The sequence below is a fragment of the Halichoeres trimaculatus genome, unplaced genomic scaffold (genome assembly GCF_033239565.1).
Source record: "Halichoeres trimaculatus isolate MK-OKI-2021-1 unplaced genomic scaffold, fHalTri1.1 fHalTri1_scaffold_16, whole genome shotgun sequence".
In the NCBI taxonomy this organism is placed as follows: Eukaryota; Metazoa; Chordata; class Actinopteri; order Labriformes; family Labridae; genus Halichoeres; species Halichoeres trimaculatus.
Window position 1 is genome coordinate 28,197,302 of NW_027437194.1, and position 26,333 is coordinate 28,223,634.

General features: G+C 39.9%; 1 protein-coding gene across 1 annotated transcript in view; it reads right to left on the reverse strand.

The window, feature by feature from the left end:
- LOC141805722 (chondroitin sulfate proteoglycan 4-like) overlaps nucleotides 1–26,333 on the reverse strand; it is a 33,549-nt gene that overhangs the window by 1,465 nt on the left and 5,751 nt on the right. Inside the window, exons 3-21 of the mRNA XM_074690905.1 lie at nucleotides 25,027–26,139; nucleotides 24,509–24,919; nucleotides 24,306–24,427; nucleotides 22,040–22,148; nucleotides 18,206–19,531; nucleotides 16,519–16,611; nucleotides 15,800–16,282; nucleotides 15,586–15,720; nucleotides 13,476–13,661; nucleotides 13,151–13,333; nucleotides 12,800–12,976; nucleotides 10,580–10,778; nucleotides 9,037–9,168; nucleotides 8,537–8,712; nucleotides 8,211–8,406; nucleotides 7,875–8,046; nucleotides 5,409–5,799; nucleotides 4,820–4,972; nucleotides 1,160–1,738 (exon numbers count right to left, since the gene is read on the reverse strand). Of these exons, the coding sequence (XP_074547006.1) occupies nucleotides 1,160–1,738; nucleotides 4,820–4,972; nucleotides 5,409–5,799; nucleotides 7,875–8,046; nucleotides 8,211–8,406; nucleotides 8,537–8,712; nucleotides 9,037–9,168; nucleotides 10,580–10,778; nucleotides 12,800–12,976; nucleotides 13,151–13,333; nucleotides 13,476–13,661; nucleotides 15,586–15,720; nucleotides 15,800–16,282; nucleotides 16,519–16,611; nucleotides 18,206–19,531; nucleotides 22,040–22,148; nucleotides 24,306–24,427; nucleotides 24,509–24,919; nucleotides 25,027–26,139 (6,336 nt within the window). The remainder of the gene's footprint in view (nucleotides 1–1,159; nucleotides 1,739–4,819; nucleotides 4,973–5,408; nucleotides 5,800–7,874; nucleotides 8,047–8,210; nucleotides 8,407–8,536; nucleotides 8,713–9,036; nucleotides 9,169–10,579; nucleotides 10,779–12,799; nucleotides 12,977–13,150; nucleotides 13,334–13,475; nucleotides 13,662–15,585; nucleotides 15,721–15,799; nucleotides 16,283–16,518; nucleotides 16,612–18,205; nucleotides 19,532–22,039; nucleotides 22,149–24,305; nucleotides 24,428–24,508; nucleotides 24,920–25,026; nucleotides 26,140–26,333) is intronic.

Consider the following 26,333-nt stretch of genomic DNA (forward strand, 5'->3'; position numbering starts at 1 on the left):
TACAGTAGAAAGGTGTCTCCTCTCCCTCAGTAAGACACAAACTGTAATCGATGGTGACGAGGAAATAGACGCTAACAGGGGGAGACCGTACCAAATTCAAAGGCTATTTTCTCTGCCTACAAGAACTAAAATCAAAAAGTAATACCACAGTTTAAGAGTACGCTACATAAAATATTTTTTAAGTGCATTAAGTCTTCGGAAATATAAACATTTATCCTGACCTAACTAACTGGTCATGTATCCTTCCGTGCAGCGCTAGTGCGCTCTGTCCCCCTTCCTCCTTTCAGCTGTAGGGAATGTAAACAAGCTATGATTCGGGCGCCGGTTACAGACATAAATGTTTCTGAACTTTCTACTGTGTCTAATGTCCTTAGTGGTCACATAGAGCTCATACAACCCCACTTCAAAAAAACTGAACTGTCCCTTTAATGCTCCAAAATCTAAGAGGCTTCAAGCATGATCAGGGATATGTCAAACGTAAAGTGTTAGCCTAGTATTGCTGTTATCTTTTACAAAAAGAAGGTCAAAAATACAAACAGGTGATAGAGTTTTAGGTCTGGTTTCTATCTGTGACCTCCTTCCTCCTTTCAAGCCTGGCCGTAGCCTGAGATCCTCCAACAGGGCTCTACTACTGGTACCAAAGTTTAGACTGGACAAAAGGGGACAGAGCCTTTGCTGTTTGGGCCCTCAAGCTTTGGAATTCCCTGCTGGAAGATGTCAGGCAGGCAAACACAGAATCATCTTTGAAGCACTTTGAGATTTTTTCAAAATATAAAGTGTATCAATAAAATTTGATACTATTATTATTTTAAATCTCATCTTACAACCCACTTTTATCTTATTGCTTTTTATTGACCTTTTACCTCTTACATTATTTGATAGTTGTTTTATGGATTGTTTTATTGTTTTACTATGTGTTCTTAACTGTATTGAGTTTTATGGTCAAGCACCTTGTAACTTTGTTTTATAAGGTGCGGTACGAATAAAGCTGGAATGGATTGACCGAAATTAAGTAACTAAATGTTTATCTTATCTATTTCCATATTTACTGAAATGTGTGTAAAGCAATCTCACATCGGCAGCTTCTGACAAAGGCAAAGTGACACATTGCACTTTGTTACTAAGCTGAAGAGATAAAGCAGCCTAGAGACTCATTTACCTTGACAAGTTTTCCATGTTTGGGTGGAGAGAGAACCTCAAAGACCGGGTCAGCTCGGCTGATCCTGGCCAGCTCAGACGCATCCATCATGGCTTTCCCCAGTTTCACAGCAACACCACTGGGCACTCTGACCTGCTCCCTCAGGTGAATCAGAGGCCGCACAGTCACCTTCACCTGTGCTGTGGCATTCCCATAGTCAACACCATGAGATGCTGCTGACAATGAGATTTGGAATTCATCTTCTGATTCGCTGAGTTCAGTCATGTGGTAAACAACATGACCTAACTGCAGATCCTCGTGCCAGAAGGTGGTCACTTCCTGGTCATTGATAGCAATGCGTCCATGGCTGGGGTGCTTTGTGACTGTGTAGGTGATATTGGCCGGGCTGCGACCATTGGTTTGAGCTGCGAGCTGGGTGGTTGTTAGGATCACAGCAGTCTTGCCTTGAAGGAGTGACAGGCCAGTATTGTTCACAACAGAGACAGAAGGCTGGATCACCTCGAGACTGAACAATTTGTAGAGTGGACGATGATGACCATCTGTCACGTTGAAGTAGAAGACACCAGTTGAGGGCTCACCCTGATAGAGATACAAAGAAAAGATCATATCCATAACTGAACTGCCTCTGATGGAACCAGGATCTGAAAAGGTTGAGGTACTTATGGCTTTTGGAAAGTTAATAAACACTATTTAACATCCCCAAGTTTAGACTCGTGGACTAGGTTGGTAGACAATATGAACAAACATATTGGGGGAACCTTTTTAGCCCTTGAAAAAAATACCATAGAATAAAGGGTAGTGGTACCATTGGTGGAAAGATGTCTAAAATTTGGAATCAAACTGGAATAACAAAGGCCATGAAAAAGTAGTTTGGGGTTAAGTATCTTGCCCAAGAACACTTAAGCATTTAGACTCAGGGATCTAAGACCTGATCTTCCGTTTAAGAGATGACGAAACCTGCCACTGAGCCACAGCCACCCGGTAAACCAGGGTTACCAACATGGTGCCCATGGGCCCTCGGGCGCCTTCAAAAACCACTTGAGGCACCTGAGAGGCATGTTCCATAAAACAGCACTTGTCACAATGGAGCTCCTTCCAGAAATTCATAAATGTTTCCTACCATCATTGTTGTGTAAAACACCAATAATAACTGTGGAATAATTAACATTGAAATGTGATCAGTCTCTTCACATAGTGTTACTTCTGCTACCACTATTGTTATTAAAAAGTGATACATGCAATTCTGTTCAAGAAGTTTGAATCAGATCATCAGCCCTTTCGCACCACTCATTTCCCTTGAGGACCCAAGAAAAAGTTGGTGACCCCCGCCATAAACAGTGTCCCAGTTCAGAGGCTGCAGCCTACAGAGGCTGAATTTGAAGACCCATTGTGTCACAGGGGTGTGTCAAAGGCTCCTCCAAAATGCAGCCAACAAATCTGGCCTCCCTTTTGGGTGCTGCTGAGGACGGATTCGGTGAATCCTTCTTAGCCTTGCATATCACAAGATTCATTGTGTGTGAACGCCAAAGATGATGGACACAGCTCCAGAGGAAGTCCTGTTTTATCCAGATGTGAAGGATTTCAACACTGAAGAAGATTTTGTTTTACTGTGGGAAAATGTGTCGTTTGGGCACTTTTTAAGTAATACACCAAAGAAAAACAGCTCTTCTTTGTAAATCTTCTTATTATGGAAAAATCCTATGTTTAAAAACTTACTTTGTGTTTTTTTAATAACTTTTATTTTATTTTTTTACAGGGAATTCAAACAATACATTTAATCAATTTAGTGTTCTAAAAAAAGGAATTAAAACTAAAACAGCATGAATTTTATACATTTAAAAAAAAATTGATCTAACATCCCCACATGTTTAAAGTGTACGTTGTTGCTTAACTTACATGTACATGGTGGTTTTATACTCTATCAATAAAGAATATAATAATAAAAAGTAAAATAAAATTAAAAATAAGAGTAACTAATATCCTGTTTCAAATGCAAGGTTTTGGTTAATGTGTGTTTGAAAGGTAAGCCTGACAGGTGAGGGCGGCGCTGTGGGACGTCGAGGGTGAAAATCAGAAATGCACCGTAGACCAGACCGTCTCAATTCAGTTTGGCCTTTGCGGTCTACACAGCCCATGAAGGTTGGGTCCTCCTGGAGCTGCAGCCTTCATGGGCTGAATTGGGACACAGCTATAGACTATGAACTTCAACATGTCTGACTTTGGTGCCCTCTGGTGTAGATTTAGAAACATGTTGTGGTTGAAAAAAACAAACATAATGTTTTTGCAGGGGAAACCTTTTCACAATATAATACAGAAACCCCCAACATACACTGCAAAATCTTGAGTGTTAATTCAATTCCCATTGTGTTGAATTTAACACTTTCCCTGAGTTTCTATAATTCTTACGGACTCAGAGTTAAATTTACAGTTTGGAAAGTGTTAATATTTTAACTTTCTCATGGTGTTAAAATTTTAACACTCACTGTGTTATTTTATCACACTAAAAGGTGTATTTTTCACACTAAGCTGTGTTGTTCTGTTACACTAGGGGGTGTTCATTTCTAGCATTTACAGTGTTAATACATCACCCATTCAGTGTACTTATGACACTAAGTTGTGTTATTCCCTTAAACTTAATCAGTAATTTTGTGGTATTCATAGTGTTATTATATCTCCAAGTCCATGCCATGCAGCACACAGACAGACAATCTGTGCCATGCAGCACACAGACAGCCAGTCCATGATGCGTAGAGCATAGACAGCCAACCTGTGCTGTGGAGTGCAGACAAGCAGTCTGAAGCATTAAGCACACTCAGCTTGAGCCCTCATATTGAGCAGGGTCTCATATCCACTGTGTTCCCTCCTCACACACGGTTACTAAACGCTGCCACAGCAAAAATGGTTTTGCTAAAACCATTGTCTTAAAATGTGAAGGAGCAGTTTTTTTTGAGTTTGGTTACAGAGAATATTCAATTGAAAAGTCTGGAAATTAAGCTTAGCTTGTTTTGAGTTGGATTTATACAAGATGATTATTTGAAATGAATCAAATTACTAAGAACATCAGACTTAAACCAATGATGTTAGCCCAACATAAAACAGTTATTTGAAGAAACTGTTTGTGTGACCAATTGAAACAGTTTTATTCAGTTGAACCAACAGTTTGTTTTTACAGTGCAGTGTAGTTTAAGTCAATTCTTTTAGCATTGAAGTTGAACCTACTTAAACCTTTTATTTAGTTCATCATGACTCAAATCAATTGAGTGAAATCACTTGCATCAATTTTAAAACAAATCAGTTCTTGGCAAAAACTTCAGTTTCATTTTGATTGAATTAAAAGTTGTAAACGTCTCACTCATCATTTTTACTGAAACTCTACTGAGAAGGTTTGCTAACAAACAACTTCTGGGTTAACAGAGCAGATCAAAGGACAGGTTATTGTAAAAATACATGATTATTGTAACCATGAGTGAGGAGTGTTAAAAGTAACACTGTGTGGTGTTATTTTTCACCAACACTGCAAAGTAACTCCCACAGTAGTGTGGTTTAACACCATCATAGAGTTAGATACCTCAAAACAACACCAAGAATTTAACAGTTAAATGGACATCTCTACAGCAGAAACACAGAAATAAAAACTATGTGTGTAGACTGACTTCTGACCTGCTGTGTAAAGTGCAGCCGACCATGATTGACATCATACTGTGTGAATGAGGTCACTGGCTCCGGTCTCTCTCCCAGCGTCAGATAGCCGTTGCTGGGATTACTGATCACAAGGTAGTGCAGCTCCTCTGGAGGGGTGTCATGATCTTCAACCTAGCGGGCAGATTTACAGGAATGTATTAGTAAAATCAGACATATAAGCAGTGCTAGTCCAATGAGTCATCAGATGTAGTCATCCATGCTGTGGTCAACCAGAATGAGCAAAAACCAGCAACACAGCATTTCTTGAATACTTCAGTTTAAGTAAAAGCTTGGAAAAGAACACACATCGTGTTCTTGCTGTAACGGTACAACTGGAGTTTTTTTTTTCTAAATATAAAAACTAACACAAAACACAAGGTATACTGAATGTCAAAGTCTGCTAGTAGTCTTGTAAATCACAGAAAGTCATCACAATTTGGCATCAACAAAAAAGAAACAAAGATAAGAAAAAATTAAATTTGACCGAGTGCGAGAGTGTAACTTTCAATGACAGAATAATTGTTTTTTTTTCCCAGACACCGCCTTGCTCTCTTCACACCAGCCCCACCTGCAGATATTCTGGCCCCAGCACAACTCTCTCTCCCACTACAACTTTCATCCTGGGATTTCTTCTCCCAATGAGTGGCGAGTGGTCGTTGACCGGTGTCACCGTGATGTTAAATGTTTCTGTCACAGCCAGGCTGTCCACGGCATGGCGTAAAGAAACCACATCTGGTGGGGACAGTGAGGACGATGTTGCTGAGTAGAGAGGGTGAAAGGAGGAAGAGGAGGAATCAAGGGGAAGCACAGACAGGGAGGATGGTGAGGAAAACGAGGAGGAATCAAACGGAGCCACCCAGGTTTGGAAAGTGAAGCTGTCGCTCGTTGTCTCTGAGTCATCATGGATGTAGGTGATGCCAAATTTATTCAGGGTGACTTGGGAAAAGTTAGGTTTGTTGCTGTGAATAAAAAGAAAGGATTTGAAGATTTGATCATTTGAGAGTTTAGTTTTGAAATGTATAGATCACAAAAAGGGAAGTAACTAACTGGTTTTAAAATGAAATTTTCTGCAAGTTTAGATCTGCCTTTGGCTTAGTATGGCTGCGTTTCCACCAAGCAGGCTGGTTCAGTTCATCTTGGCCAATATTTTGTGGCATTTCCACTGACTTATCCCGGGACAGATCCCCAAGACAATGACCAAGACAAGCCGTCCCACTTTTTGGGCCCCTGTCGTATGGGTGCCAGACTGAACTGATCCGCTCTCGGAAGGTGGAGCAACAACACTGCAGACTGTTGATTGGTCGACAGAATCATCACTTGCCCCACGACAGTAGCTGTATTTCTTCTGGCAGCACACAGACTTCTCTGAAACAAAGCTTGATTACACTTTGTATCAAAGAGCTATAGTGGCGGAAATAAGTATTGAGCGTGTCAACTTTTTTCTCATTACATTTATTTCCAAAGCTGCAATTCAAACGAAATTTCAACCAGACATTGGTGTTAACTCAAATAATCCACACATGAAAAGAAATCATAACGTTCAGGTCCATAAATAATGATCATGTGGAATTAAGTACGATAACACAGGAAAAAAGTATTGAACACACCATGGAAAGGCTGTATACTTTGGTAAAGAAATGCACCATACCACCTGAAATCTGTCAGTAATTATTACTTGAACTTCCAGTTAGTGCAAACCAACATCAGCTGGGCTAGAGCAAATTGATGGTCCTATAAAAAAGGTTGTTTCTTCACCAAGCAGTTAAATACCACACACCTCATGATGGGTAAAGGCAAAGAGCTCTCTGAAGATATTCACAACCTGATTGTTGCTCAGCATCAGAATGGAACTGGTTACAGACTTATATCAAAGTACCTGAATATTCCAGTCAGCACCATTGGGGACATTATTCACAAGTGGAAGAAGCACCACCTTACCATCAACAGGCCACGCACAGGAGCTCCTTGGAAGATTTCTGACCAGGGAGTCAGAAAGATAGTCAGAAGAGTACTCAACCAGCCAATGACCACCCTGAAAGTGCTCCAGAAAGACTTGGAGGCAGCAGGTACAATTGTTACAGAGAAAACAATAAGCAATGCACTCCACCACCATGGCCTCTATGGATGCTCAGCCTGCAAGACTCCATTCCTCAAGAAAAGGCATGTTGAAGCTGGTTTAAAGTTTGCTATACAACATCTTGACAAGCCTGTAGAATACTGGGAGAATGTTGTCTGGTCAGATGAGACCAAAATTGAACTTTTGGGCTGTCATACTACATACCATGTTTGGAGGAGAAATGGCACTGCACATCACCTAAAAAACACTACACCAACAGTGAAGTTTGGAGGTTTGAAGATTCAAAGACAATCTGTGCAGAGGAATGGGCCTAAATCACACCTGAGCAGTGTGGGCGATTAGTTAAAACATACAAGAAGCGTCTGGAAGCTGTCATTGCAAACAAAGGCTTCTCCACTAAGTATTAGATGAGTCTCAGTTAGTGTGTTCAATACTTTTTCCCTGTGTTTTCGTACTTAATTCCACATAATCATTATCATATTTATGGACCTGAACATTGTGGTTTCTTTTCATGTGTGGATTATTTGAGTTAATACCAATGTCTGGTAGAAATTTTGTTTGAATAGCATCTTTGGAAATAAATGTGATGAGAAAAAAGTTGACGCATTTAATACTCATTTTCCCCACTGTACATGCCAATCACAGGGAGGACAGAATGCTTGATGTTTTCCATCCATGCTCTTTGTTTACTGTGTGGGGTAAACTGTGTCACGCTGCTACAGCATCATGGTATTATTTATAACAGCTGGGGCTTTCTGCATCCGCCTTACACGCCACCTACCACAAGAGGGCACAGTTTGCTGTGGAAATGCAAACGGGATCAGGCTTAACTGTACCAAACTGCCAAACAGTATTGAATTGAACTGGACTGCTTGGTGGAAACGCGGCTTATGACTCATGTGGATTATACAGTTAGCAGTTAGCTAGCTTATTTCTGACACAAAGAAAGGAGCTCACCTGGTAAGGCTGTGTCCTCTTATGGACAGAGCCCCGTTGCGTGGCAGGGAGATCACGCGGTACATGATATGATGGTCTTTCTGCTGGGCCTCAGGAATTTTCTCAAGGAGGTTGGAAGCATCAAGTTTAGACCTGTCAATCACCACCCTGCCCCCCTCAGCAACTACAGCACCTGAATGTCAGAATGAAACACCTCAGATGGTTCTTTCAAACTGGTATTCTTCTGATGCTGACAGCTTTTTTCCAGTTTTTATTGGTACATCTCAAGCACTCACAGTTTTAAGTAGCTGTCATTTTTTTCTTAATGTATCTTTGTACTCGTACTGAAAGACAAACCTTCATTGCGGAGTAGTCTGTTCTTGTGTTGAGGGTTGTCATGATGTTGGTGAGCCCAGGAGGAGATCAAGATGGTAAAGGTGTGAGGAGGGAGGAAAGATGGAGGAGAGGACACGGTGAAAGAGAAAGAGTCCACAGCTGACCATCCCACTGGCTGTGGCTTGTTCTGATCATATAAGATAACTCCCTCATTGACCTGAGGGGCAGGGACAGGGAAATAAGGATGGAGGAAGAAAACTGTTACACAACAGTCATTTTTAAAGAAAGTTGTCTGGGTACGAAAAGATAGAACAAAATGCAATGCACAGAGATCCACAAATCCCTACCATGCTCTGGGTGAAAGTAGAGACGTTTTGCGTCGAGTTGTTGAGCATTCGTTGGATCAGGCGACCAAGCTTAGGAGGAGCAGTAACTTCAAACACCACAGAGTGACTTTGTCTGATGTCGATGACATCATTAGTTACTGCCTGAAGCTCCTGCTTAGAGATTGGTGTAACCGAGCCTTTGAAAGTTGGAGAGAAACAGATGGAGAATCTTGGCTTACAAGTGTCTTTCTAAGTGAGATTTAAATTTTATTATAATACCATTGGTACAAAATTCTGAATCAGCTTGACACATCATATCAAAATTACTAAGTGCAGTACTGGCAAAATCCCGAGGTAGAGATATATTAATACTCTTTATCCAGAAGTAAGATACATTTCTTCACATTAATCAGCATCATAGCTACCTTAAGATAGTTTTACTTTTTCAGATTCCAGGATTCCATCTAGTTTCAACCCTTTCTGTAGAGTCCAACCATAACATTTGTTGTAAAAAAGGATACCTGGGTAGACCACCAGCCGATGGTTTCTCTCCAAAGTTAGGACCAGATAGTGAGCTGTCGTGCTGAAGATCTGGCGAGGCGCAAAGTTCATTCCGTCATTAACCTGAAACTGAAATCCACCTGACAGAGCACCTGTGCAAGAAGGGAGTTACAATCATCAGTGGGATTTGAGAGGAGCTGTGTCTTCATTTGTTTTTAATCTTACTTAGTATTCTGAAAATGTCATACAACATATTGTAAGTCAAATTACACACACCCTGTGAAAGCTTCAGTCCTGAAGCCTGTAAGTATAAGGGAAATATTACTTGTGTTTTGATGATTATATATTAATATATTTAATCTATATATTTAATCTATACAATAATATGTTTCATAATTACAAAAATATTCCATTATTCATAAAATTCATATAAATAACACTAAAGTGTGTTGTAGTATTTTTGTTCAGCTCATATTAAGCGTATATATCTATTTATTCCTAATATCTAAGTGTCTTCCAATAATTACATTTACCTCATACTGATTGTCTGATATGGAGAGTATATATCTGGGAATACAAAAGTGTATATTTCTAGATATATATATATATATATATATATATATATATATATATATATATATATATATATATATATATATATATATATATATATATATATATATATGTATATATATAAATTGTATAGATGTGTATATAGATGTAATTGAAAATTATACATTTAGGTATGTATAAAGTATGTCCAGATCACACTGAATGTATTACATTGTCCTTGTGTACATATATATGAATAAGTCTAGTTTCATATATTTATATATAAATATGTATATTTGCTTATATAGATGTATGTTTGTGTAAATAGATCTAAACTAAACAGATCTATTTAGGTACTCATATTGATGGTATTATATTGTTTCTGTGTACAAACGAGAGAGAGAGAGTTTATATATATATACTTTTTTTTTTTACTTTTACAAGATAAGGGTAGGAGATATAAGCTCTGCTTCAGCCTACACCTTTTCGGTCAGTCCCTGTTTCGATGGTACCTTATTTTCTGTTTGCTTTGCTTTTGTCTTTTTCTTTCTTCTGTATTTATTTTTCTCTTGCCAAATTGACCGAAATAAAAAACAAAATTAAATCAAATCAATGAATAAATATGTCAGTCACCTGTGCTATAAAGTGGATTTTTGCATTCCCTTTGGTTTTATGTGCAGCCCCTGATCATGTTGTTGTTGTTGTTGTTGGGTTTTGTAAACATATGTAGTTAATTTTCCAGACTGAGCCCAAAAAGAAAGCTTTCATATTTGTTATTTTTTAACACCTCCTTAAATACAAGGGATATGAAGTCTATTTAATCTTAAGGAGAAGTCTTTAGAAAGTCTTGCAGACAGACATGTATCAGAAAAGTCTGTGAGATAACACCTATGCACACAATGAAGCCATGACAGAGCAGCCTGAGTGACTAATGTCAAAGTACAGTTCATGAGTTTGTGAGTCAGGTCACTGAGATGGAGTCACACACCACAAAAAGCAAAACAGACTCACTGCTGTGTACAAACACAAGTTGTCCAGTTTGAATATGATTCTGGGTAAAGTTCAGGATTTGTCTCTGGGGAGTGCTCTTCAGAGCCACGTGGCCGTTACTGGGTGGTGTGATGATGAACTCCAGAGTCTCTGGTGGAGTGTCCAAATCCTCTGCACTAAGTTCATTTTGGGTGATCTCCGTCACTGAGCCCACCCACACCTGTGGACACAAGAGGTAAGATGGAGGGGTCATTCCTGTGTAGGTAAGGGTCTCATGTTCCCCTGATTGTGCTCTAAATAACAGACACATGACAAATGTGCTATGATTAGTCCAACTTTTGCTGTGTTTAATCAACTTCCGTGTTGTGCATACTGTAAAGAAAAAGTGTGTAAAAAAACGGTAAGTGCACTGGCAGCAAAGTTTCCAGGCAAATACCGTAAAATTACAGTCAAATCAATCTACAGTAATTTCCTGTCAAAATACTATTTTTCCCATGTAAAATAACACATTTGTAATGTATAAAAACAAACTGTATGTAAAACTAAAGAAAAATGTCTGCAGATTTACACTATAAGTATGTAATTTTAGAGAAAAATACCATTATTTAACAGATTTTCCTAAATTATTACGGTCAAACATCTTCAATATGGTGACAATGCAAAGAATTCTTCAGAAAAATACTGTTATTTTACAGCAAAATACTTTTTATTGTGATGTTGTTTTGCAAGTGTGAGTGAGGAGGGCACACAGAGGATATAAGACTCTGCTGAACATTAAAGTATTGCATTTGGGAAACATGCTGCCAGTGCAACGCTGCATGGACCAGCTGTGTAATTCAAATAACATAGTTATTAAAAATTGAACAACATAGCAAAGACCATCATCACAACTTGTTTATTAAAAACAAAACACATTGTAAAAATCACTGGGCACAGGGTCTGCACAATGGAGCACAGACAGCCAGTCCACTCCATGGGGCACAGAGAGCTGGTTTGTCACCTGGTGCGCAGACAGCTGGTCCACACCTCTGGGCATAGACAGCCAGTCCGCCCCCCCAGGGTGCTCCAGTCCGCCTCCCTGGAGCACAAACAGCTGGTCCGCTCCTTGAAGCGGCTGGTTTGCGCGGTGGAGCACCAAACATGTTGTACCCCTGGTACAGCAGGGTCTCATATCCACAGTGTGTCCTCCTCACTCATGGTTACAAGCACTGTCACAATAAAAATGACCTTACTGTGAAATAAAAGGAAAATAGTAAAATTTGAAAAAACAAACTGATGGAGGACAAAATGACCAGTGATGCATGGGAGGGAATTGTATTCAGGAGAAGGGCAGTGCGTTCTTTTGGAGGTTTATTGGTTTTAAAAAATTTGTCTCTGATCAAAAACATTTCGTTTCTGTATTTTTACAGTGTTTTTTATGTAATTCTATGTTACAGCGTTTGACTGTAATTTTACGGTATTTGTCTCTAAACTTTGCTGCCAGTGCTCTTACTGTTTTTTTTTACAGATTTTTTTTCTTTTATCAGTGGATTGCAACCATGAGTGAAGAGGGTACAGTGTTCAGCTGGCATAATACCTAAAAAAACATCCAGGATATCATTTTACAGATAATTTCTGTAATTTTACAGTTTTGTATAATGTTTTTGAAAAATAGAGAAAATACTTTTTAAAAAATTAAGGGTTAATAACAGTAAAATTCTGATTTTTTTTTTGACTGTGTAAATTTACTGAAAGTATCTGTAAATCTACTAGCATTTTGGGTTTTTTTTATAAGAAAACAGGAAAAATCTGTTAAAAATTATAGACCATTTCCATTAACAGTGCAAGACAAGAGCACTAACTTTTAGCTGTTTGTCAGATTCTCTAATAAGCCACAGAAAGAACATTATCTTTACCCTCATTGTGTTTTTACCCAAGACTAAATCACTGTCTGATCTTCTAAGTAGTAAGGTATTTAAAATCTACTCTTGTTATTTAGATAAACTGTTTCATTTCGTAGTCTCAAAATATCTCCTTCACTTGTATAAAAAGATGAATGAATTTATCCAGTAACTTCACATAGGACATTTTTTAAGCTTTAACTTTGTCCTGCAATTCTGATGTAGAATGTCGGACTCCCTTTAGACAGAAGTCACTGAAATTCACTTAGGATCTCTCTAGTCAGAAAATAAATAAAGCTCGTGCCGATGTGCAAAAAGACAAAAACATCATTATTCTGTGGTTTTCTATTTTCTCTCCAACCTTCAGACCCTCGTTGGTTGTAACTACAGGAGTCTCATCATTGACAGGTAGGACGTGGATGTGAATGGTGCAGGGCAGACTGTGCTTCCCGATCTCCGTCTGATTGGCCACAATGGTAAAGTTATCTCTTCTTGTCTCGCTGCCGTCATGGATATAGGAGATGTACTCGTGTTTTATCTGGAAATAGAGGTGAGGAGGAAAAGAGGCAAGTTTAGTCCCACTCTGTGGCCAGTCAGGCTGATAGTGGCAACTCTAGAAGACAGCTACCACAGTGAGCTTTTTCAGAAATTAATATAACCAAGGCTGTCATTGGATGATTGTTTTTTTTTCTTTTTGCTTGCTTAGTCAAACCTCAGTGTCAGTGAAGGCGGTTATAGGCATTCCTGGGATCTGGCTGTGCTCCAAGTGTCCATGTCGAGGTGGAACGATGACCTGGTACAGGAAGTTCATCCATGAGAAGTGAGGATTGGTGATCTTTATGGCATCAGGGGTCAGTGGCAAAGATGAACCCTCATCAAGGGTCAACTCAGTCACCTTTAAAACCAACCAGCAGATAAAATCAGTCAGATCATTTTTTTTTGTTAGAGAGCGAGGTAGACAACTGATCAATTTATTTCCTATTTATTATTATTCTTTCATGCTTTTTGAACATTTCAACAAAGTTTTTTTTTTTTACCTGTAGAGGAAGCAGGATAGGGATGATGTCTATTTCCAGCCTGATGGGTCCAACCTTTGTGACCCTGTTGGTTGCCTCCAAAAGAACAGAGTCATTGGTGCTTCCTGTACCCTGATGGTGATAGATGATCAGTTCCTGGTTAAGATCCTCCTGGGTGAAGGTGTTTGTTGTCTGCTTTCTGATGCCCTTCACATACGAACAGAGAAAAGGAACTCTTTAAAGCTCTTTCTGTCTAATCCTTAAACACCTTCAAGCTGAAGTGAGATGGACTGAAGTGAAGTGAAGTGAAACATGAAGATGTGCCTGCCTACTCTTTTTTTTGTGTTTCTACAGATTGGTGATTGGAACTAAAGTGGTGGCTAAAATTATTATTTTACTTCACAGATGTGTAATGACTGACTTTGTTTTGCCTCTAAAGCTCGATTATGAAATATGAAAATGGTTGTTCTGACCGTAACAAGTCTCAGATGAGGTGAGTCCCTCTGTTTTGATCCTTTTTTAAAAAAAAATTATTTAATAAGTTCAAGTTTTGCTGCAGTTACAGCAGCACATGTCCTCTCCAACTCAGGCCAAAGACTTTCCTTTGAGTGTTCAACAGATCTGTTCACTTCATTTAACATCTCCCCTATATCTGCTAGATGGGCTTGAGGTCCAGGCTTGAAGTTAAACACATTTTAAGCTCAACACTACTCTCTGCTGTTAAAATTTTTTGAGACATAATGTTTTATATTGGCCAAAGCTTTAATTATTGAAGCTGTATTGATAACAAGGAAAAAGCAAAACTCAATTTGGTCAACAACCCAAACTGCAGTTACCTACACTTTTTTTTTTTTTTTTAAATGTAACTTTACAGGAAATGGTCTGTGATTTTTAACAGATTTTTCCTGTTTTCTTATTAAACAACAAAATGCTAGTATATTTACAGATATTTTCACCAATTTTATACAGTCAAAACAAAATTTTAGGGTTAATTACCCTTGATTTTTTAGAGTATTTTTTCTGTTTTTCAAAAACATTATCCAAAACTGTAAAATTGCAGAAACTATCTGTAAAATTACATCCTGGATTTTTTCTTTTTTTTTAGGTATTATGCCAATAATGTAATTATTTTTTGTGACAGTGCTTGTAACCATGAGTGTGGAGGACACACTGTGGATATGACACCCTGCTGCACAGGGTCTCATATCCATGTCCAGTATGCTCCTTGGAGCTATCTGAGCGCCAGGGGGCGGACCGGCTGTCCGTGCGCCTGGTGGCTGACCAGCTCTCTGTGCCATATGGCGTGGACTGGCTGTCTGTGCTCCACTGTGCGGACCCTACACCCGGTGATTTGTACATTTTGTTTTTTATAAACGAGATGTGTAGCCGGTCTTTGCTATCTTGGTCAATTTTGAATAACAATGTTATTTGAATTACACATCAGTGTGCAGTGTGGCACAGACTGCATGTTCCCCCAATGCAATGCTTTAATACTCAGTAAGTCCTATATCCTCTGTGTGCCCTCCTCACTCACGGTTACAAAAAACCCATCACAACAAAAAGTATTTTCCTGTAAATTATGGTATTCTTTCTCCAAAGTTACATATTCATTCTACAGACATTTATCTTCACTTTTATACACAGTTTGTTTTTATACATTACAAATTTGTTATTGTACATGAATAAACTAGTATTTTCCCAGGAAATTACTGTAGATTGATTTGCCAGTTTCCTAGAAAAAATAAATAAAATTACAGAGATTAACCTTAAAGAAATCTGATTTGAATGTGTTTTGACTGAATTTATATTTTATTTTACAGTATAATGGACATTTATGAACTATGAAATATTGTGTCTTGATTTATTTTGACTGTAAAATCTAGTCCTGTATTTTTACAGTTATTTCATGTAGTTCCATGTTTTTATAGCATCTGACTGTAATTTTATGGTATTTGTCTGGAAACTTTGCTGCAAGTGCTTATACTGTTTTTTCCAGATCTTTTCTTTCTGTTGTTTTAGTAAAATTGAGAGCTTTTACAAAGCAGTTGGAATGGTTTTCACAGCCTTTTCCCATGTTTGGTGGACCAGCAGAGAATCCTGGGTTAGATATTGGCTGTAACGTTAGCTTTACTTGATAGAGATGCTGCTGTTCTCCATCGTAGTCCTGTTGCTTGGCACTGAGGGAAGATATCTGTAGGACGCCCTGAGTGGGAGGACTTTGAACTGTGAAGATGATCTCTGAGGGCTGGCTGTCCTCATGAACTACCTGATCAAACAAAACACAACATGTTTTCAAATGCATGAAAATGTGCATGATACAAGCACGCGTCTCCAGTCAAGCTTACCTCTAGTTGCGCCCTGCTTATGGAAACCTTTCTTCCTTCTGTCACCACAACTGGACGGTTGTTGATGACCAATGGTGGCTTGTGGTGGCTCTTCAGGTAGATATTTACCAGCACTCCTATATCCAGGTGAACCTCCCTCCTCCCTCTCTCAGTTGGCCTCACTGGGCTCCTTTCCTGTGCCTTTACAGTCACATTAAACCAATCTAAAAACTCATGATTACCATTGTGTTGGTATGCCAGTCGACCCTCCACGAAGTCTCTCTGGGTGAAAAATTTCACTGAATCTGTGTGGTTTCCATCTCTGAAGCAAATCACACCATGTTTAGGAGGGAGGAAAACCTCAAATGTCACTTCCTCTGGGTCTCGGATGTCGAGGTTGCTGGAGACACTGAGGTTAGCAGACGTGAAGGTTTCCAGCCCTCCTCTTTGAACTGAAAGACCTGTGTTGTTCTCAATCTGAAGGTAAGGATCCTGAGCATTCACCTGAAAGAGCCAGTGGAGTTTACTGTTAGTCTTTTTTAATGCAGTGGTCAGGAAAATGTAACCAAGATTATTAGCCTTCTTTTCTTTTGTTTGAAACAGATGCATATTGTTCTTTTATTACTAGCTGCTATTGAAAAAGAAAAAAATATTCATTCATTCATTTGTGCATTTTACCAAAGATAAATATTAGAAAAAAAAAAAAAAAAAAACGATTTTAAAGACATTCTGAAAAGCACCTCCATCAGTGTTGAAACATAGTGTTTTCCATCTGATACAAAAAGCACAAACCGCCCGAAACTCACTCCTCCGTGGACAAACAGCACCTTATTCTGAAAGGAGATAAAAGAAGGGAATTTGACAAGAGGGAGAAGACATAAGCAAACTATGAAAAAAGGAAGTCAGACACACTACAACCAATCAATCTAAAGAAGAATATAACGAGGGTTTGCTATTTTGAAGATGAAGGGTTTCATAGTCCATAAATAGGTCCATAAAGAATAATTATGTGGAATTAAGTGCAATAACAACTAGTCCACTAGTCACCCACACTGCTCAGGTGTGATTTTGGCCCAATCCTCAGCTCAGATTGTCTTTAAATCTGGAATATTCTTTAGTGCCCTCTGGTGAACCCTTTTCTTTAGTTCTTTTCACAAATGTTCAATTGGATTAAAGTCAGGTGATTGACTAGGCCATTCTAACAGATTGATTTTCTTTCTTTGAAACCATTTGAGAGTCAACTTTGCTGTGTGCTTTGGATGGTTGTCCTGCTGGAAGGTCCAGCCACGTCTCATCTTCATCATCCTGGTGGATGGCAGCAGATTCAGATCAAGAATTTCCCCATACATGGCTCCATTTATTGCTCCTTCAATTATTATATGAAGTTTGCCAATACCATGAGATGAGAAACAACCCCATGCCATGATGCTTCCACCTCCAAACTTCACTGTTGGTGTAGAGTTTCTTGGCTGATGTGCAGTGCCATTTCTCCTCCAAACATGATATGTAGTATGACAGCCCAAAAGTTCCATTTTGGTCTCATCTGACCAGACAACATTCTCCCAGTATTCTACAGGCTTGTCAAGATGCTGTTTAGCAAACTTTAAACCAGCTTCAACATGCCTTTTCTTGAGGAATGGAGTCTTGCGGGCTGAGCGTCCATAGAGGCCATGGTGGTGGAGTGCAGTGCCTATTGTTTTCTCTGTAACAATTGTACCTGCTGCCTCCAAGTCTTTCTGGAGCACTTTCAGGGTAGTCCTTGGCTCGTTGAGTACTCTTCTGACTATCTTTCTGACTCCCTGGTCAGAACTCTTGCATGGAGCTCCTGTGCGTGGCCTGTTGATGGTAAGGTGGTGCTTCTTCCAGTTGTGAATAATGGCCCCAACGGTGCTGACTGGAATATTCAGGTGCTTTGATATAAGTCTGTAACTAGTTCCATTCTGATGCTGAGCAACAATCAGGTTGTGAATGTCTTCAGAGAGCTCTTTGCCTTTACCCATCATGAGGTGTGTCATATTTGGTGAAAAAGGACCTTTTTTATAGGACCATCAATTTGCTCTAGCCCAGCTGATGTTGGTTTGCACTAATTGGAAGTTTCAGGTGGTATGGTGCATTTCCTTGCCAAAGTATACAGCCTTTCCATGGTGTGTTCAATACTTTTTTTTTCCTGTGTTATTGCACTTAATTCCACATAATCATTATTTATGGACCTGAACATTGTGATTTCTTTTCATGTGTGGATTATTTGAGTTAATACCAATGTCTGGTAGAAAGTTTGTTTGAATTGCAGCTTTGGTAATAAATGTAATGAGAAAAAAGTTGACCAGTTCAATACTTTTTTTCCCCAGTGTATATTACCCTCTCAAGTTTGCTGGGATCATGAAAGATAAATCTAAATGCTACAATGAGACAAAGAATTTTCTGTACCTGCTCGAGGTCCCGCTGTGTGAACTCGTACACCTTGTGGCCGGGGTCACTGGCCAGCACCAGCTCTCCCATTGGGATCCCCCTGCGTGTGTACACCAACCAGCTCTCCTCAAAGTCAGAGTCATCATCCCGGTAAAGAAGATCATTCAGTGTTACCAATCTCTGCCCATAACGGGCAACGTGGAAAACTTTATCCACAACCCTGTACGGTCTCTGATCATTGACAAGCTGCACAGAAATATTGAAGGTGTGTTCTCCAGTGTTTCTGTCCTTCTTACTCTGATGTTTGTGTGGTTTATACAGTGTAATTACAAAAGTGAAGGAATCCTGCTTGGTCTCACTGTCATCATGGACGTACATGATCCTCTCCTCCATGATGTCTTTATTAGTGAAAGTCAGAATGTTGTCATTGATGGAAGTGGAGTTGGACAGGTTGATCCTCTTTATCTGGCCATGCCTGGGGCTTACAGTGATGCTGTAGTGGACCTCTTGGTTACCTACTGTATGAGTGAACAGAACTTCTTTGCTGATGACGGCATGTCCTCCTTCCAGGACTGAAAGACCTTTGTTAAAAACTGTAACTGCTGCTGATTGGGCTTTAATTTTGATTCTAAAGTCATAAGCTGTTGAGTTGACGTGTGCAGAAAACACCTGAAAGCTGAATGTGTCTCTTGTATCAACGTGCGTCCTGCTGAAGAGCTCGTACCTCACAAAGCCATCTGAGACATTCTTTTGGCTGAAGGTCGACCTTCGCTTCAAAACTTTGTTATTCCGGTAAAGCTGCCCTTTCTTTGGTAGCGTCAGAAGCCTGAAGAAGAGGTCACTTTCTTTGAGTCCGACACCCACAGGAGTCACATGAAGGTCTTCAGGTGTGATAGTGATACTCAGGACACCATTGACCTCCATCTTACTGTGTGTGACATTAAAGTGGATGCTGTGTATCATGATCAGGATGACAACCTCCTCAGTAGCCATGGCCCCGACAGTGATTTTACATTTGAAGCGATCAGTGATGTTGTTATGAACCTGGAGGCCATGCAGAGTGCTGACATATCTGATCCGCTCCTTCTTTAGAAGATTTTGAGAGAAGAAAGTTGTTGATTTCCACTCGCCATTTGAGTGCAGGCGCTGGAGCTCTCCATATTTTGGCAGATCCGTGATGTCATAGCGGATTTCCACAGTCTGATGAGTCGGATTCACCTCTACAGCAAGGTTGGTGGTTGTGATGATGAAAGCCTCCCCTTGGTTCACCTCCAGCCCAGTGTTGTTCACCAGTCTATGTTCCAGTGGCACTGCCATAATTCTCAAAACAACTGTGTTGCTGGTCTGTGGTAGGCAGAGAGGGGGAAATGTAACACCAGAGATAAGAGGGAGAAAAGACAGAAGCAGTGGAAAGACTATCATGACACATGTAACATGAAGGCAACATGTAAAAGGTATGTAGATGCATGATAAAGTTTAGACTAGGGGTGTGCCATATCATACCATCTACCATAATACGACGATATAAATTTGATATTTCGTGATATTTCCAGTGCAGATGCACAATTATGTATGACGCTCCCTGCTCAGTACAAAACAACAATGGCCTGGAGCGAAAGTAGCACGGCTGCGTCAACTTCAATGCCAAATGAGGATTTAGTGCCTAAAAGAGCAGCTACTTCAGTGATGTGGAGGTGGTTTGGCTGAACAAAGATCAGACACGCAGCAAAACACATTAAAGGGGACATATCATGCTTGTTTCTCCTTTTCACTATGCCAGACTAGGATGCCTGTAAAGCATTTCTGCCCTCAGTACAAGTCATTTAGTTCCTTCATTGCCCCACAATAGCGTTCTCAATATCCTCATTTTAGGCCATTCTGAAGATCTCGTTGAAACGCTCTGTTCCAAGAATGACCTCCAGTAACCTCGCAACGTCACAGCCCTTTGTGCTCTGATTGGTCAGTTCTAGCCGAGGGGCGGAGGGGGTAGAGCCAGGGGTTGGTTTTTGCAGCATGGCAGTATTTACAAAATCACCACATTGAATGGAGCAGACCGAGCGAGTTTGCTGTTTGCCAAAACTTCTGCCAAAACTTGACAGCACTAATAAAATGGCAGAGTGTAGGATACGTCCTTTTGTATTGGACCCCGAGTCAGACCTGGACGGTTCTGCAGCTCAGGAGGAAGAAAATCCACCTGGACACAGATCATCTCAGGACACTTCAGTGTGGTGAGTCAAACCGGTACTGTAACATGTATAGTTTATACGTGGAAATACAGGCAGACTTCACCAATAAACTATTTCTATAACAGGGCTCCATCATGCTCCTTCACTTTTCTCTGTCTGTTTTATCCATCATGCTGAAAGTGTAGTCTAAAGATGGCCTCTACCGTCAGTTCATCTCTATGTTATTACCGCAGCATTATTGTGGTCCAGGTTCACAGTGCATGTCAGATCAAGCATGCAAATATCACAGTCTCACAAGTATTATGTCTGCTAAAACTAAAGTGTTTTAACTGCTAATTCACCATGTAAAGCCGAGCTGCTCAGCAGAGCAGAGTCCCTGCATCCAGCACTCAGTCAAGTTAGTCAGAGCTGGTAGGGAGCTTTATTTATACTCGGCTCTTGGTGGGTGTATCCCTCTGTGGGGGTTGTGTGACTAACTGACATCACAGAGGAGGAGCTGCTTTATCAGATTACTCCAATAAAAAAAAAAGGATCCTCGTGTCGTCACGACGGTCAAAATCTCGTGGCCAACTGGCAATGACCTATTTTCAGAGGCATCAAATCTCGTTCTAGGATATCAGAAAAAATACAACATCTCATTTTTTGAAAATTCAGGGGGTGTAAGGTCTTGTTTTCAAATTTATTATATTGTAAGTATTAAATCAGGGATCAGCATGATATGTCCCCTTTAAATGAAAAATGTACTGGTGAACTATTACTCCAAAGGACAGCAACACCACAAACATGTTCCTCCACCTAAAGTTGAAACACACGGCTGTATACAACCAGGCTATGAATACATGTGACACCTGCAAGATTAACTTTTCCTCCTCCAGAGACCAAGAGCTACAAAAATGACCATGGTACTACAGAGAGCCGCATCACGCACTGGGTCATACAAACACACTTCCTGTCATACATAAACGAAATGCCATTAAATGAAAATCAATACATTTCCAACTTTCAACGCAAGGTTTATTGTGTTTGCAAGTGTGTTCAAATTCGTGGTAGAGAAGAGAAACTGAAACTTAAGTATCAATCTGAACACCCAAACATTGATCAACACTTTGGATTGATCGACACGCCACGACTCTTAATTAGATATATACTTTTATGAATGGATTAAAGAGCCACATGCGGCTCCCAAGCCGCAGGTTGGCCACCCCTGGCCTATATCATCATAAATATCATCATAAATATCATTATCACAAATTTCCTGAAAATATCATGATAAAATTTTGAGGCTCTATCACCCACCCCTTGTTTAGGATATGTTCACATTCTCAGGTGCTTCAAAGGAATAAAATGTGTTGGCTCTGAAGTAAATGGTAAGAGGATTCAATAATAGGTGTGTAACCCACAGGGTGTCTCAATCATTGTGGTCTACTTCTACTACTGGGATGAAAAAAATGTATTGATGTACAGAATACAAGTGAACTTTGCAAAATATCAAATCAGACCAGAATAAGCCCTAGGAACTTAAAATTAGTTGGCAGAAGAACAACTGATCAAATCTACAGTGGTGCCGATAGCCCAGCTTCACTCCAAAGACGGGGCTGAGCTGACCAATACCACTCATGGGTATTGAGAGTAGTATTTTCTTCTTGGAAAGTTACTGTACGCTTACCTTCCCAGCATCCCTAACCCTGAGTGCCAACCTGGAAGTTGGGATGCCAGTGTGGACAAAGCTGATCTTCCCCTCCTCAAGATCACTGAGAGAGAACAAATGAATGGCCCTGGAAGATAAATGCAATTATGTTATCTGAGATGTTTAGCTGTGTTTCCTACTGTTTGATCCTGTCTGTAAAAAAGCAGAATTTGATAGCATTGACTGACTGGACCTTATCTTTATTATATCACTGATGATTGGGGCAAAAAAAGTGTCCCACTGAGGAAAATGTAAATTTGAGTAAAAGTGAATTAAATTATCTAATTTAGAGTATTCAGTTGATCATCAGAGAGTTTTTTTTTGCACAAGTATAACATTTGTTTCTATGTTTGCATATGTTTTGGTAAATCATGATAACCCTGGGACAAAAAATCAGTTGTCCCCAGCCAAAAGTTTACTGTCTCAATTTGTCATAAAATTGTGTGTTTTTTTTAAATATACATGCCAAATGAAAGAGTAAAACTTAAATTATCTTTCAATCATTCAGCAGTGAATATTCAACAATATATAAACTTTTTTTGTGATTGCAAATTTGTACCTATTTGTCAACACTGTCAGATATTTATCATAAAGCAATAAATTAGGATAATCCCTTGGTCAGCTTTATTCCTGGAGACCCCTACCCCTTCTCACCATCTGCCAAATGCTACAAGGTTACTGAAGCTGCTGTAACTTTTCTATTTTGCTGTGATTTTCACATATTTATTGATGTTTTCACCATCACTTTAGTAGAGAAATTATTATTGAAATAATTTTAACACACATGCATGCATTTTCAGTAGAGGCCAAAGACAACTGGCAACCAAGAGAAAACAAGATGTCTAATGTGGACAACTCATTGTGTAAAAGAGAGTTTTTGTCAGATTTTCTGTATGAAAGTGGTGACAGTTTGATGGTGTGGGCAAAAACATACAAACATCCTTTATGGAAGCTTTTTTTCCTTAGCAGTTTAGAAGATATTAAGATCGTGAGTTTGGCCAAACAGAGGCAGAGATCAGCTGATTGATAGGGCCAATAGCTGTCTGTGTGGAGGCTAAAAACCTTCACTGTTTTCAAAAAGGCTTCTGTCGACCATTCCCTTCAAAACTTAGTATTAGAAACAGACAAGTGATGTCACAGAGACTACGTCCAGTAATGATACAGTCAATGGAATATACAGGAGCCAGCTCACCGCAGGTGATTAATGTTAATTGTTCATGCTTAAACATTGTCATTCTGGTAAATGACAATTGTTGTTCACATTACAGATGAAATGTTAAAGATATATTTTTATCTACCTGATCAAATTGCTTATTGAGTTGTTAAGTGAACAACATTAATTTGAGAAGAAAAAGGTTGGAATTATTTATTGAGCCTGAGCTACTGCAGCAACCGTCAGAACTGTCACCACTGTCGGTAAACTTTTTTTTTGTTTTAAATGAATGCATTTATATTAAATAATCTAATGTTTAAAGGGACATCTATGTTTTGAAGTCCAAAATTGTCATTTTGAATATTTCATGTAAATGGTAAAGGTTGCAAGTATAAAGTTTGTCTAAATGAGAACAATTGAAACTTTATAAAAAAAATTAACAAAGTTGTTATTTAACATTTGACAATCTATGTGTGTTTGTATGTTGGAAACAGACTTATGTAATCAAAAAATACCAAAATGAGAATAAATGAACAGAAACAATTAGCTTTATATGGTGTCTGACGGTGTTGATAAAAACTAAGAAATGACACGAAAAAAAAGACATTTTGTGAAAAAATTTGCAGAATCTGGAAGTTGCAACAAAACATGTTTTGATAGCTGAGACTTTGCTTAATATACATATGAGATATGATTTATTAACATTTGAAAAAAAAAGTAAATACAACCTAATCTTGTTTTATCAAAACCCTTAAAAATCAGTGATAAAGAAATTTGATGAAACTTTTTCACATGTCAGGTTGAGAAGACTTTTTGAGCAATGACAGAAAACCACCATCAAATCAATTACTGTTGGGTGGGAAAAGTAAACGGTAATCCATGGACTTTTTGAGACAACTTTCTACTGTATCTAATGTCCTTAGTGGTCACATAGAGCTCATACAACCCCACTTCAAAAAAAACGGAACGATCCCTTTAACACAAAGAGCTGGGGTTAAAGCCAGACACGGAGACAACAGTGACTTTTACTTTCAAGAAGCTGCTGAGGAGGATTATTGTGCCCTGGAAGACAGGGGAACAGCCAACACAAACCTGCCAGGGTGATCCTGGTGCTCAAGGTACCCAGCCTCATTGTTGAGATTTTCCAGGGAGCTGAACATCAGTTCTACAGGACTGTTGTCAGGGTCTGAGACTCTCAGCATACCTGTTGTCAGCTGGGAACATTTGGGTATCATGAAATTTTATTTTCTGCTCAACAAAGTTAGAGTGCACATTACTCAGTGTGCTGTGGCTACCTGTCGTTTCGACTTCTCCAACACAGTTACCAGATTTCCCTCCGGCAGACTGAGCACCGGTGCGTCGTTGACCGGGCTGATGTTGATATCAAAGCGGTGAAGGCGGTTACCCGATAGGAAAACAGGGAGCTTCTTCTTACTGTTGGTGGAGACTGAAAACATGAAGGAGTCATGCTGCTCCTCTGAACCACTGTGAACATACATCACCCGACCCTGCCACAGGTCCAGCAAACTGAAAGCTTGGTCAAACTCTTCCGCTCCAGTTGTCACAGTTCTTCCTTCAGCTCCTCTGAGAATCCAATCAGGGTCGTGACTGAGGTCCAACCGCAGCTGGCCATGGGCCGGCTGCCTCTCTATGCAAAATATCAGCTCGGCTGGATGAATACCCAGTTTACGAATATTCAGATTCACCTGAAAGGGAGAATTATAAATCCATGAAATCATGTGTGCTCTCAGGAAACAATAAGAAAAACATCACTAAGAATGAAGAACAGTGTACTTTAAGGAAACAGTCCAACCTTCATGTGTTTGGGCTCAAGTACTGCTTGTCCTCCCTCCACTACCTCAAGTCTCCTCAGAGACAGAGGATTGGGATTCTTCCCATCACCAGGAGTTGCTTGAATACTTGTAGCTTCACCCTCACGGCTCGCTGATGGGCTGTTGGAGGTCAGTGCTTCAGGAGTTCGCCCTGTCATACAGCCCACTGTAACATCCCTGGTGATAGCAGCGTTAGGCAGGCCAACTTTTTTAGTGTTTACCCTGATGTTTTGAAGGCAGCCCCTAAAGGACATACCTCCTCCACCCAGTTTCCCTTCAGGAACATCAGACATTAACCCAGCTTCCCGTGCTTCTACAATGGCATCTTTGCTCAGTCCTCCAAGGAAGAGAGGTCCTTTCAGAGGCTGCAGCTTGGGATCCAGACTGGTCTGGACCAGCTCCTCCCCCACCTGAAGCTGGATGCTGTGGGCCAGCAGATGCAGCTTGATGGGATGCCAGGTGTGGTTGCTATGAACAGCTCTTGGAGAGCATAACTCAGTCTTGCTCCCATTTCCAGTTCCTAGCGTTGCCACCACGTGACCATCTCTGATCTCCATGGCAACAAACCCTCCCTTGTTTCCAGAGCTATACAGCACCATGCCATCGTCATCTCTTGGAGAGGGGTGCAGCTCAAACTCAAACACACCTTCTTGCTGCACTTCCCATGGCGGGAGAGTGATGAAGGCTTTTGAGCTGAAAAAACTGACGGAATCTTCTAATGTTGCTGAAAACTGTTCACTACAACCCAGAGAGACCTCGTGGACAGTCTTGTATCCAGAATCAGGCCCAAGGCTGGACAGTAAGTTATGTTCATTGAACACAACGTCATCCATGCAACCTCTGAAGCCAGTGGAAATGTTGAGAAGATGTGTGTGCTTCAAACCTGCTGCCCCTCCAACAAAAACTCCCTCCTCTACATCCAGCTTCAGATCTGGTCCTGGGATCCGGAGGCTGGCCTGAAAGTTATGGTCAACGGTCAACTTAACAATATGGTGGTCATGGGTCAGCTCCATGTAGTGCCATGCCAGGTCACTCAGCTGTAAGCCTTTTTCTGATCTCAATGAGCACTCCCCTGATCCAAAGTCGAGACGCACCTGGAAAAAAGAGGACCAAAAGGAAATGTTGTGATCCTCTAAATCTCTAATGAAGCTTTCTTAAACACACTCTGATTCGTACAGAGATGAGTTCCAATAAAAGAAACACAGAGTCAAGTTAATGACAGTGTGAGGATTCAAAATCTAAGATTGCACATCAAAGGATGAGTTTACTAACACAAAGCAACCAAACT